Consider the following 13,470-nt stretch of genomic DNA (forward strand, 5'->3'; position numbering starts at 1 on the left):
TTTTTTGGCAACCTGCCATTTTAGTCACTGCAACATCTCATCTTTAGACAGCAATGCAAGACTATTATGTGGGCTGATGTTGAATGTTTTTTTTTTCCAATGGAAGGTGCCCGAGTGAAATGACCCATAAGTATTTAAGTGGCTGCCAAGATAACAGCTGGTCAAATTCTCTAAATGTTACAGAAAAGTGCTATAAGGCTTCCTTTCTCATCTCATTCAGCATAAGGTACACTGGACCACTCTTTACAGAGATCATGCTGTTCCACAATTACTTGTGGCAGCAACATTTAAAGAGACGCCAAGAGTACAATTGTATTTTACGGATAAATTGAAAACATCCTTCTCAAATGGGATTCTTTTTTGGTCAGAAATCTGAAATTGAACGACATCATTCGTCACTGCTCATTATCTACACGGTACAAATAAAGTTGAAAAAAAACAGTTCTCATTACACCTCCGTTGTCTTTTCCTGTTCTTATAAATTCTCATGACATTCCATAAAAATTAAAGAAAAACATTTAGAATAAGACATCATTTTTGGACTATCCAAACAGTCCTAGTATGATCAGCCTTTACGGCATCTCATATTCCGTCTTTTCCACTACAACCAGATGAAAAATCATTATGCCAGCTTTTACATTCCCTGCGTTTACACTTAAAAGTGACCACACAAAAAGTGGCACAATCATACCCATTGTGTTTTGTGGACTATTATGAGAAACCAGGAGACCGCTTCAAAAGATCCCGTTTTTTCCCACAGCCCAACTCTGAGCAGGATAAATAAAAACCAAACCATCTCCATGATTGGATACCATTAGCCAGAAAATGTGCAAATTAATTTTTTGTTGGGCATTTGCGTTAACCAAACCTTAAACTCATGCTGCTGAAACGTCCTACTTCCTCCTCCTGCTAATAATTTAGTTTGTTAAATGTTATGTGAGTCATTGTGAACTCTGAGCACATTCAAGCACAGGTTTTCCTGTAATGAACAGTCTTCAACACTTAGAGCCAGGTGTCTAACGGCACCACATGTATAACTTTATTATGCTAACAGTTTTATTTCACACACGCATTCATTTAAAATGAGATCAAATCAAGGTAACGCTCACATCTTGTCTTGTGCAGTTAGAGCCATGAAACCAGTGAGGAATACTGAGGTTGACACTGTTGCTCTAAGGCATCCGAGCTCTTCACAGGCAGACCAACGTGTCAAAGTCAGACTGTAGTTTGGCAGAGAGGAGTTTGTTGTTTGAGACGACGCTGGAACCAGAGAGCAGCAGACGTCTGTTCTCCCAGGTCAGAGCCGGTCCAAGTGTTCCAGGCGGACAGCAGCGATTCACATGACGGCACAGCTGCCCTCTTTAGACAGATCCTGAAATCAAACAGCAGCGTCATACTTATCAAATATACAGTTACCATCACAGGACACATGCTGGGCTCATATAGGCAGTCTGGTTAGTGCTGAACATGCAGTGAGGGGAAGGTATGGTACATGAGTCATTGCAGGTTTTTACTGACGGGCAACAAACCGCCGTCATTGTGTGGAAACCAGCAACTCCAGATCAGTGGTTTCCCTTTAACTGAAGGATTGCCGTTTGGTTAAGTTCTCTTGCATTTTAAACCAAACTTAAATAAGTGCATCTTAGCTTTTAGAAGTCAGTATTCTGAAGGTTTTCAGTTCAAAAAAGTCATGGTAGTTCATTAATAAGGCATGTTATTGCTTCATTGGCATGGCTGCATCCTTTGTGCCTATACAATTCATTACAAATGAAAATGATGTATATATTGCAGCTGGGCTCTGCATTATACTTGTGTAAAAGAGAGCATGCTTTTCAATTATGTTTGTACACAAATTGGAACAATATGAATATTAACATTAAGAGATGTCAGACATTAAGCTGTCAAAATCAAAATATAGCCATGCATCCAAACTGCATTAAGAGTGCATGACACTTTCCCCGTTTGCTTTGCATTGACACTCAGACACTAGCCAGCTTAGCTGCGTACATACAGTGCTGCATGAAGGCCAATCTAATCTAAAGGAGCCAGTGTTGCTTTGATTTACAACACTAATATATTTGGGATTTTGCCCGATTCAAAATGTGTTTGACTTCTCTTAAACACGTGTTGAATATATTAACATTGTGTTCAGTTTATTTGAAAGCATGATTTCTTAAATAATGTGCAACATTTCTCTTCTCCATGATGCCTACATAGAATTAAATTCTTACAGATATCCCTGTAATGCGCAAAAAAAAACAACTGGTATGCACGAAGAAGCACATCACTGAAGGCAAACAATGAGCACAAAACGTCTATACCTCGACATTAAAGTAACTAATTAAAGTGATCAGTAAGGAAAAGTGGCTTGGTTAAAGTTCCACACATTCAAAATTAACTGGCTTTTGTTTCCAGAGAGCTTAACACTGAGAATAAAATAAAGCTGAAGGCAGCATAAACCTTCATAAACGTTTTTCCAGATTTCTTTATACAGAAATCTGGAAAAACAGGATTAATGCAAATATATCTAACAGGACAACGGTTAACGTGAGAAGCAGCGCTCTCCACCACGACCATTTAAACACCAACTGAGGGAACATTTTGGTTGAACTCTGTTCATCACTCAAGTAGAGCTCTACACGCTCACTAGTATCCTAGTGATGATGAATCTAATTATCCGGTAATGTGTTGCACACGTCACCATCATATCTTGGTTTTCAGAAACCTGGATGAATAACCTGGTTCCTCATGTTCCATGTAAACTTATCCCAAATAAGAAAAACTGGGATACTAATGAGCATGTAAACGCAGGCTGGATGAACACCACTTCACCAACACACTGTCGGTTATTACATTACAGCCTCCAGTATGCAACATGTATGAATGGAGCCCCGGGGCCTGAACCACAAGGTGTATGGGATGGCCAGCTAGCTTTGGGCTTCAAGGGATGGTTTTAGTGGGGTTGTCTCATAGACTGTATATAGGAAGTGGACGTAGTCTTCATGACGTCACCCATTGGTTCTTGGACTGATGTTTTGAAGCCTCGAGTCCTGCATTTTGGCCGTCGTCATCTTGGCTTTTTTTCAGCCAGTGACCAGAAGTGACAGTATTTGGAATGCAGAGGAGTGACTTCGAGACGCTGTATACAGCTCTGGTAGCGACCTGTCAATCACAAGGTAGCCCCGCCCTAAAGCATACTTTGCTTTATGGTCCATTTCACTCTTAATAGGACCATAATTTACTAAATGAACATCACGCTGTATTGAAGAAGACTTGAAACTAGAGATTGCGACCATAAACTCATGTTTACTGAGGTAATAAATCAAGCGAGAAGTAGAGTCATTTTCTCATAGACTTCTTTACAACCAGAGGAGTCGCCCCCTGGTAGACACTAGAGAGAATGCACGTTTTAAGACACTTCCATTTTGGCTTCACTCTTCAGAACCGGAGGTTGCTGCCTGGGTTGTATGAGGTACAATAGCCAAACTGGTTATAACTAGTGTAAAACCTACAGTAGACGGCAGTCGGCTGTGGACGGGCATAGCAGCAAAACGTATTTTAGCCAGCTGAAAATAAAGGAAAGAATCAACATTTTAAGCTAAAGCTACATCTGAAATATTTGCACTGCTTAACCTTTCCTTCAGAACTGACGGCACAAGATTTTTGACAAAAACAGTAATTTTACCTCACAGAACACGGGAGTCGCTGATCGGTTAGTTTTTATGTGACTTTGGTGAATACGAACTAACTCTTTAAAAACACCAAGTTGGACATTTTCCCAATGGTTTCTAGAGCGTCGTCTTCTACTCTAGCTGTGTGACTATAGTGGATATATTTCACCACCATGAATCAAGTACTCTACTCATTGTTCTGATGAAGAAGCTCCTCAGGATCCACGATGTTCGGCTCAGTGGAGCTAGGGCAACTTCGGTATCGTTCAAACTGGACCCTACTTTACCCCATTTGTGAATCAAACTGACTAATCATTTCTTAAACTGGTCCAGTATTGAGCGAGAGCGCAAAAACCAGCTGCCACTCACGGGCTGCAGATTTAGGGCAAACTGGCACCATCATTCACATCCACCTAAAGTGCTTGTTTTTTTCATTACAGGCTCTGAATGATAATATAATTGTTTGACATTATGGAAAGCGTCTCGCAGAAGGAGGAGTCCTGAAATCCTAATAACATGTTGTCAGACAACATGGGCCCGTCAGTGGCAACATTGATGCTGCTCACTTGCCATCGCAGCATCATCCTTCAATAGAGGACCGATTTTTTTAGTCGTTTTCTCAATTAGTCACTGACTCCTGAGTTGCACTCTGATGATTTTTGGCACGTTGCTGAATGAAACAAAGGCAGGAGCAAATCCAACATGTTTGAAACAAGCCATGCATCTTTACACAGAGCCGTGCACACCGGGTACAAGCAGACGAGCAGAGGGGGAACAGCACCGCCCTCCTCACCTGTACAGCACGCCGTCTGCTCTGCACTCAAGAGACAGAACAACACTTCTTCTTCTTCCTCTTGGGCTTCAGTGTAGGCAGGAAAAAACCAGACGTCAAGTTTCATGTACTGAAGCATTTGGGCCCGTTTCTGTAAGAGCACTTCACACTGAAGTTATAAAGTTTGTTTTTGGTTGCTTTATGAGTCAGTGTCTTTACCTGTCTCCGAAAGTGCTGGATGTCACTGCCCGCGACGTATTCTTCATCAAAGTCCAGTTCGGTCTCCTCACCTCTGTCCTGCATGCACACCCGGTGCTCCGCCATCTCCTGGGAAGGGATCACATGGGGAGTTACATCCAACACTGGAAGATTATATATTTATCATATTCCAATGTCTATATCCAAAGCAACATTTTGTAATAACTGTTTCAGAATCTAAAAAGAACATTTTAAAGTGGGATTCAATCCATAAAATGTAAATAGTTAAATTCTATATTTCACAATCTTGATAAATATGCTCAGAGACAACACGGCACGTATCCTGAACAGTAAAGCATCATCCGGTCTTTATTGACATGAAGAGAATACCGCTTGAGTTGATTTACCAATACAATAAAGTTCGTAGCCTTGATTGTTGAGATGAATTCTGTGCAGGAAGGACTTGTGATATTATGCAAATAGGATCTCGTCTGAATAAGATTTCTTATTGTTTCGTTAACAGCAAGATTTATTTTGTTTACGTCTATGAATTCAACACAAATGTATTCTTCAGTGTAGCATTATCAGCGGATGTAGGGTGCGTCCCCGAGACGTGCCGATAGTGAACTGTATCCTTTTGGATTTTAATGCGACAGACACAAAGCACGTAATCAGCACCATCACAGGAGTTTGACTACAGTTAAGCAAACTGCATCTCCCAGAATGCACCAGCACAAAATGCTCCACTAACCTCATAGTTGGGGTCCAGAAGAACCACCCTTACATGAGTGACGGGGCCCCAGCTCCTCTGGCCCTGCAGAACCAGGTCCCCAGAATCAGCCTCCGCCTCTTCACCTGCGGCCCAGATCTAACACACACACACACACACACACACTAACTCCATTTCACTTAAACAAGGGGCGCCCGTTGAACTGCTCAGCAAATCTTATTGTCCTCCTAATAATGAGGCTTCTTGTCAGCAGAGCCGAGGGAAGTACAGTTAAACAAATGACCAGCAAGTACTCACTGTGAGCGTCTGCCCACCAGCCAGGATGCAGGAGGAGGGGATGTGGAAGGAGAGGTCTTCACAGTCTGGGTACATCTTTCGTACCACCCAACCACCCAGCGGCTGCTCCTGGAAACGCAGAACAAGTAAATACATTTGAGGTGGGATGCTGTACGCCATAACAAGATTATTCAATGAATTGGGGCCGGATTTTCAGATTTTTAATCCAGTGCAAAACATAACTGTCAGTTCAGTTCACTGGTCTGGACAAACAAGTGAAGCAGGTCACAGTCTTCTGCCTAATTGTTAATAATGAAGAGAAGTGTAAATCAACATCCGAGCCTCAGATCAGTCTTATCAACAGAAGTTAGTCAATGTGTTGTAGAGACAGATTTATAAACAACACGTACGCACAAAAACCATGCAGACACCCTTTATTACAAATCAATGTGCGGAGAGAATGACGGCTGCTCTGGTGCCGTTTGAGAACTCTATGAGAGGAATGGCAAAGTTCTGGATATTGCTGGACCGGACATTTCTACATATACGGCTAACTGTGGGAGTGGAAATGTTTCACACCATACCTATGCATACTTGGAAGAACAGACATTGAACTGTTTTTGGTAGTCATTTGACTAGTACAAAAAATGAACTGGCTGGCTGGCTCGTTAGCGCGGTAGCTTGTCCTTCTCCAGAGCACCACTGGGACGGTTAGACCCAGTGGTGCCGCTGTTTGGCTCATTTTCTGTAATCAGTGCAGTATTAAAGCATAGTGGAATTAACCAGCTAGCTAACCAACCAGCTGTCTGCTACTTTGATTGCTAATGCCACCATGCTTTAATGCTACACTAGTTACAGACAATAAGCCAGACAAAGTCGTACCATCTGTGCTCGTGTGGATGAAGCATTAAAAAGAGCAATATACAACATCTACAGCATTAATATAGCAGCAAACTGACTAGTTATGTGAAGATGTAGTGGAGTAATCCGAGCTTCTGAGCTTTGTCGACATGGCCACAGGTGCTTTCATGAAATAGTTGTGCATGCGAGCCCGCCCCACTGGCTAGCTCATGGCGGCCACTCTGAACGTACGGCAGTTACAGATGATAACAGCGTCCCGACAAACAGTGTCGCAGAAGAATAGCACTCACCCTCCGGCTCCCCTTCAGGTGAACACTTAGCTCAGAGTCCCTCACTGGAGCACACGTGGCCTTCTCTTGCGCACAGTGTTTACAATCCATGGTGATTTATTTATGTCACATCACTTTTGATTATAGAAATAATTTAATTAATTTCATATTCTGGACAGCCAGTCTTGACGGTTTTAAATTGTATTTCGGGACAGTGGTGAAAAAAATTAAGTTAGAGCCCCGTCCCTCAGCTGGTAGATGCTCCTCTTTCAGACTAATACTTCCTGGTGCTGGAAACCTGTAGCCTCCATGCCCAAGCTGAGATGTCTCCGATGACATCACTGACATCACCAGGGTTACTTGACAAAGCTCCTACAGGAGATGTTATTTAACCATCAAGTAAATTGACTTGGACATGTAAAATGGATGAGCGTCCCGATAAGAAACGACCCGATGTGCGTCTTTGCACACGCCAGTGCCATGATGAGGTGAAACTGGGACGTTCAAACTAAATCAAACCCAAAAATGAAGCCATTATCCAGCTGCACTACAGCCTTACCGTCTCAGAGTTGTTCTTCAGTCGGACATATTTTCCGTCGACGTCGACCTCTGCCACGCTCACAGCGCCGTGCTCTGCTGACCGACTGGACATTTTAGAGACCGGCGATATGCCAGACACTCCCTCGAGTTTCCGTTTCTTCCCTCTGAGCTTGCGGCTGCCGTGTACCTGAGTTCGGGGTATAGCTGTATGCTGGGAAGGGCTGGGTGACAGCTGCAATCTGAGAAGAAAATGACATTTGGATTAAGAAAAACAGGCAAAACGCACCAGAGGTCCAGCTATCATGCCATGTTACATGATAGACAGATGACAGCCAAACCTCTGCTCCTCCACCTCCAGCATCTTCCTGTAGGCATTGATCTCCATGTCCAGAGCCAGCTTGACGTCCAGCAGGTTCTCGTAGTCCTCCAGCTGGGCGAACATCTGGCTTCTCATAGTCAGCAGCTCCTGCTCCTTCTGACTGAGTCTCCGCTGCCAAACCTCCCGCTCCCCGTCAAGAGTCCTCTCCAGCTCCTGAAAGCGGCTCTCCAGGACCATTTTCTGACAGAGAGAAGAAGAATGTGAAAACAAACGTAAGAGGCCAGAAAGAAGAAACACAGCGTGGAGCAAACTACACAGATTTGCAACACAAAAAGGTCATCGAAGAACTAGTTGGGGCATCTAGATAAATAGGGCATGTAAATGAAAAACAGAGCAACCAAAATAAAAAGCAGCCTCTACAGGCAACGAACGGGCGCACACACACCTCGATCGTGGGTTCAAGCTCGCTCTTAAACTTGCTTAACTCTTGCCGATACATTTATCAGCTGTAATGGACACTCCTATTGTACTTAGCGATATATGCCCAGTATTAGTTTATTGCTCTGCAGTGAACACGACTTTATTCATTCATGGTGTATATTCCATAGTGACAGATTCAGCATACTGTACACAGACAAACTGTACACAGCTATCTGAGGAGTAACCATGGTGACTGTCACGCCATGTCCTCATCAGTCCTAATGCCATAGAAAACATAAGTAAATAAATTGTGTTGACATATCAAACTTAAAAAAAACAACTGATATTCAGGGTGGTGGATACCACTGATGGTCACGATCATTTTGGAAGCAATCAGTGTGATTGCTGTAAACGTAAATACTGCGCTGTGTAGAGGGCGGGACGTGAGGCTGAACCAGCTACTATTTTTTGACATACGTGCATTTCCTCCTTTGAACGTACGCAAACATTTAGTGGGGATCCTATGTGCCTTTTATAAATTAGACCCCAGATCAGTTTTCAGAAGTTTTATCAATGCCAGAATATAACCTTTAAAGTTTCATTTGGTCGAGTCCCTTTAGAAAACCACACGCACACGCACACGCACGAATGTGGAATACAGCTCCTTTAACAGACGTGTTCATGGCCTCACTCACATCTTTCTGGTACTGCTGGAGCTGGGAGCTGAGGCTCTCCACTCTGAGCTTGGTGCTTTCCAGTTCGTCTTTGGTGGCTGACGCAACACTGTTTTTCTCCAACGCAGCCTGCTGGGCATTCTGTAACTGTAGTGCAGAAAACGTTCAATATCAGAAACTTTGAATAATAAAAAAAAATTAAAAAGTGCAATAAATATGGAAACTTTTCAAGGCATCACCTTAAGCTGTGCACGAGTACCTTAGAACTGAAGGTCCTGTCGATCTCTTCTTTGTACTGCTGCACCTGAGACTCGTGGTCCTGGCGGAGCTGCTGCATCGTCTCCGCCAGTTTACTGTCAAATTCTCTCCGGCGTCCTGAGTCCAGCTCCACTAGATGACTCTCATGTCGGCTTCGGATCTCAAAGACCTCCTTCAAAACAAATAAAGCACAGCGTTGTGAGAGTGTCAGCTTGAGACGATGCAGAGAGCAAACTGAATACAGCACGACAGGAATCGGTGCAATTTAAATTGTGTTGAGGTAAATGTTAGTAATTTAGAGTCAAGATTGCCAGCTTAGGGGCCTCATGTGCTTTTACCTGCTCACTGATGTTCTTCTGGAGTCCCAGCTGTTCCTTCAGGGTCTGCACCTGGTTCTCCAAGTCCACCCTCCTCAGGATCTCAGAGCTCAGCTGGTTCTTGGTGTCTGCCAGAGCACCCTCTACCTGGACACCACCCATCCCAGACACTCAGTTAAAACATCAGAATAAATGATCTTCATCTCTGGTAAAGTCATGGCTTTTGAGCTTCAAATCAGGTCTCAGGAAAAAATGGGTCACAAACTGACAAATATTTCACAATGAAAGGCGAGTGCCATTCCAGAGGGGAACAGACATCATCACAAGTCTAGTACGTTTCAATTTCGTGCTTTGTAAAAAAGTTTCCCTTCTGCTTCCAGTCTTTTATGCTAAGCTAGGTTATCCACGTCATGACTCTAGCTCGGACAAGAAGTTAAAGGCTGCGTTCTAAAAGTCAAAGAAATTATGCAGTTTCTTTTACCAACCACATTTCTTTGACCTCGATGGAAAAGGTCAAGGAAAGAAGTGAAGGAGAAGGACGTAGGAAAAGACAACTGTGGCGCTATGAGAACCCAAATGCACGAGGACGCAATGAAGCCACGCAGCGTTAAAGGAATCGAGGTGGTCATCTCTTTTCCTCTGTAAAGGAGGATGCAGGGCTGGTCTGACATCACAATATACATACACAATATCACGATAATGATATACAGGTGCTGGTCATATAATTAGAATATCATCAAAAAGTTGATTTATTTCACTAATTCCATTCAAAAAGTGAAACTTGTCTATTATATTCATTCATTACACACAGACTGATATATTTCAAATGTTTATTTCTTTTAATTTTGATGATTATAACTGACAACTAAGGAAAATCCCAAATTCAGTATCTCAGAAAATTAGAATATTACACACACACACACACACACACACACACAGACCAATACAAAGAAAGGATTTTTAGAAATCTTGGCCAACTGAAAAGTATGAACATGAAAAGTATGAGCATGTACAGCACTCAATACTTAGTTGGGGCTCCTTTTGCCTGAATTACTGCAGCAATGCGGCGTGGCATGGAGTCGATCAGTCTGTGGCACTGCTCAGGTGTTATGAGAGCCCAGGTTGCTCTGATAGTGGCCTTCAGCTCTTCTGCATTGTTGGGTCTGGCATTTCGCATCATCCTCTTCACAATACCCCATAGATTTTCTATGGGGTTAAGGTCAGGCGAGTTTGCTGGCCAATTAAGAACAGGGATACCATGGTCCTTAAACCAGGTACTGGTTGCTTTGGCACTGTGTGCAGGTGCCAAGTCCTGTTGGAAAATGAAATCTGCATCTCCATAAAGTTGGTCAGCAGCAGGAAGCATGAAGTGCTCTAAAACTTCCTGGTATACGGCTGCGTTGACCTTGGACCTCAGAAAACACAGTGGGCCAACACCAGCAGATGACATGGCACCCCAAACCATCACTGACTGTGGAAACTTTACACTGGACCTCAAGCAACGTGGATTGTGTGTCTCTCCTCTCTTCCTCCAGACTCTGGGACCCTGATTTCCAAAGGAAATGCAAAATTTACTTTCATCAGAGAACATAACTTTGGACCACTCGGCAGCAGTCCAGTCCTTTTTGTCTTTAGCCCAGGCGAGACGCTTCTGACGCTGTCTGTTGTTCAAGAGTGGCTTGACACAAGGAATGTGACAGCTGAAACCCATGTCTTGCATACGTCTGTGCGTAGTGGTTCTTGAAGCACTGACTCCAGCTGCAGTCCACTCTTTCTGAATCTCCCCCACATTTTTGAAATCGGTTGTTTCACAATCCTCTCCAGGGTGCGGTTATCCCTATTGCTTGTACACTTTTTTCTACCACATCTTTTCCTTCCCTTCGCCTCTCTATTAATGTGCTTGGACACAGAGCTCTGTGAACAGCCAGCCTCTTTTGCAATGACCTTTTGTGTCTTGCCCTCCTTGTGCAAGGTGTCAATGCTCGTCTTTTGGACAACTGTCAAGTCAGCAGTCTTCTCCATGATTGTGTAGCCTACAGAACTAGACTGAGAGACCATTTAAAGGCCTTTGCAGGTGTTTAGAGTTAATTAGCTGATTAGAGTGTGGCACCAGGTGTCTTCAATATTGAACCTTTTCACAATATTCTAATTTTCTGAGATACTGAATTTGGGATTTTCCTTAGTTGTCAGTTATAATCATCAAAATTAAAAGAAATAAACATTTGAAATATATCAGTCTGTGTGTAATGAATGAATATAATAGACAAGTTTCACTTTTTGAATGGAATTAGTGAAATAAATCAACTTTTTGATGATATTCTAATTATATGACCAGCACCTGTACATCAGGCAATAGCATGTTTTCTGGTGAATCAATCAATTAATAAATAGTCTATATGCTTATTCATTTAGATGACATGCTTATATCTCGATATTTGATTTCACGGTCTTACACCATCAAAATGCCGATAGAATCACAACCAGAACCACAAACATGCACATCATTACATATCCAGTTAGCCCTGTAGTTCACACAGCTAGCTTCAGGTCTTACGTTTTCTAGCTGGCTGCTCTGGTCAGTGAACTCGTCACTGAGTCTCCTGTTCTCAGACAGCAGCTTGGTGAATGCAGCATCCTTGGAGCTCAGAGCGGCCTCAACTTGCCTCCACTGGGCCAGAGCGTTGGCCAGATCACTCTCCTTCTTCTGGTTCCTGAGAGGGAGATCAGCGTGAGAGTTATGAGCATCACAGAGAACAGCTGATCATGTGTAGAGTTAATGCTGCCTTGGTAACTGTCGTACATGCAGGCCCTACCCAACTTCTAGCAAATTCAAACCAAGCTTATATCAAAGATCAATGCTCAGTTCGACACGTGTAAAGTGTGAAAAATAAGTTGATGTCCCATTCTCGAAAAACGCCATAGAGAGCAGCGGGGAGCTATGAACCAGCTATAATATATAAATATGAATGAGACACCTGCAGAGTATTAAAGTGCAAACTACACAGCAGCACCGACATGTTCAACTGTATTCATCTGTGGTCCGCAGGTGCATTCAATAAGCGGAGTCTGGCGTTAGAGCTTCTTCTGCACCTGCGCGGTCGTGTATGGCTGTATCCTAACGTTACTACCTGGCTTGAAGTTTCCGGTACTCCTCGCACAGATTTCCAAGGTCGATCTGCAAACGGGCCCTCTCTCCGGCCAGGCTGTCCAGGGACTTCCTGACGTCGGCCAACTCCTCCTCGTACAGCCGCCGAACGTTGCCCATCTCCCGGCTTTTCGACTCATCTTTTTCTTCCAGCTGAAACAATATGGAGGACCTTTCACTTTCCAGGTCTTGGACCCGGTGGATGTAGTTGGCGAGGCGGTCGTTGAGGTGCCGGAGCTCCTCCTTCTCCTGGATGCGGTACATGCGGGTCGGGCTGGTGCTGGATGCGGGCAGGCCGGTGGCTGCGCTGTGGCGGCTGGCGGAGCGGCTGGCGGAGCGGCTGGAGCGGCCGCTGGAGGCGGCAGCGGGGGTCGAGGTGGCAGAGGCCATGACGGTGGTGGGCTAGAAACGTCAGAGTCCGCAGCTGGTCCAGATAGGGTTCAGGCGCTTCAGTAACTATGGGCCGCAGCGGGGTTACGTTTACGTTACTCCCATCCAAACTAACGTCTACATAAGCGGTGGATGCAGAGCTATTTAGGATGCATACAAGTCACATTGAACCTCTCCGGTAAAGTTCTCCGGTGATCGCAGCACATGGAAACCCGGCACCTGGCTCTCCCTTCTGGTTAAGTGGCTTCTTTTCCTGCGTTTACGATGTCCACAGCTGAAAGTAATCACATTTGACGAGTTGACGCACTGACAATGTCGCCAAGTGACACTAAACTACGCAATACATTTCCGGGGGAGATTTTCAAAATAATACGGAATTGACGGATTTGTGTTTGTGTGTGTAATATTAACAACTATCAAAGTAACAATTAATATTGTATTTAAGAAGAATGCAAAGTCAATTGTCATTTGCAAAACATCCTTACTGTAATCTACTTGGTCTCTTATTGGAACCTGCATAGTCTCTTATTGTCACCATGGGCTTTATGTCTGCCTTGAGGATGTTTAACATCCTACTACAATCCTCATAACTTTTCTGGTACATTATTTTGCACATACATATCAATTTCT

The 13,470-nt window shown here is 43.7% G+C and overlaps 1 protein-coding gene across 5 annotated transcripts; it reads right to left on the minus strand.

Moving 5' to 3' along the window:
* Nucleotides 1-1,002: 1,002 nt before the first annotated feature.
* Nucleotides 1,003-13,155, minus strand: lmnl3 (lamin L3). Of its 5 annotated transcripts, none has more exons than XR_012959142.1 (12): nucleotides 12,434-13,154; nucleotides 11,860-12,016; nucleotides 9,327-9,452; nucleotides 8,990-9,160; nucleotides 8,752-8,877; nucleotides 7,656-7,876; nucleotides 7,337-7,556; nucleotides 5,669-5,776; nucleotides 5,393-5,509; nucleotides 4,663-4,770; nucleotides 4,465-4,605; nucleotides 1,003-1,372 (listed from the first exon to the last, which is right to left on the minus strand). XR_012959142.1 is itself a non-coding variant. In XM_076109907.1 (12 exons), exons 1-11 carry the CDS (start codon nucleotides 12,838-12,840, stop codon nucleotides 4,492-4,494), a joined length of 1,800 nt encoding a protein of 599 aa, XP_075966022.1. In that variant the 5' UTR covers nucleotides 12,841-13,154; the 3' UTR covers nucleotides 1,003-1,372; nucleotides 4,465-4,491. The 5 variants fall into 5 exon arrangements, 4 of the variants coding, with proteins under 4 accessions (XP_075966022.1, XP_075966021.1, XP_075966023.1 ...); XM_076109907.1 differs by having other exon boundaries at nucleotides 4,465-4,530; XM_076109906.1 differs by having other exon boundaries at nucleotides 4,465-4,594.
* Nucleotides 13,156-13,470: the final 315 nt, after the last annotated feature.

The sequence above is a fragment of the Anarhichas minor genome, unplaced genomic scaffold (genome assembly GCF_050575085.1).
Source record: "Anarhichas minor isolate MPS153535 unplaced genomic scaffold, ASM5057508v1 ptg000042l, whole genome shotgun sequence".
Taxonomy (NCBI): Eukaryota; Metazoa; Chordata; class Actinopteri; order Perciformes; family Anarhichadidae; genus Anarhichas; species Anarhichas minor.

Excerpts from the sequence above, each read along its gene's own strand:
- lmnl3 (XM_076109906.1), bottom strand. The coding sequence starts at position 12,840 with ATGGCCTCTGCCACCTCGACCCCCGCTGCCGCCTCCAGCGGCCGCTCC. Across the intron at positions 5,510-5,668 it reads CTGGTGGGCAGACGCTCACA|ATCTGGGCCGCAGGTGAAGA; the intron begins GTGAGTACTTGC and ends TGTGTGTGTTAG. Across the intron at positions 4,771-5,392 it reads TTCTGGACCCCAACTATGAG|GAGATGGCGGAGCACCGGGT; the intron begins GTTAGTGGAGCA and ends ATCCCTTCCCAG.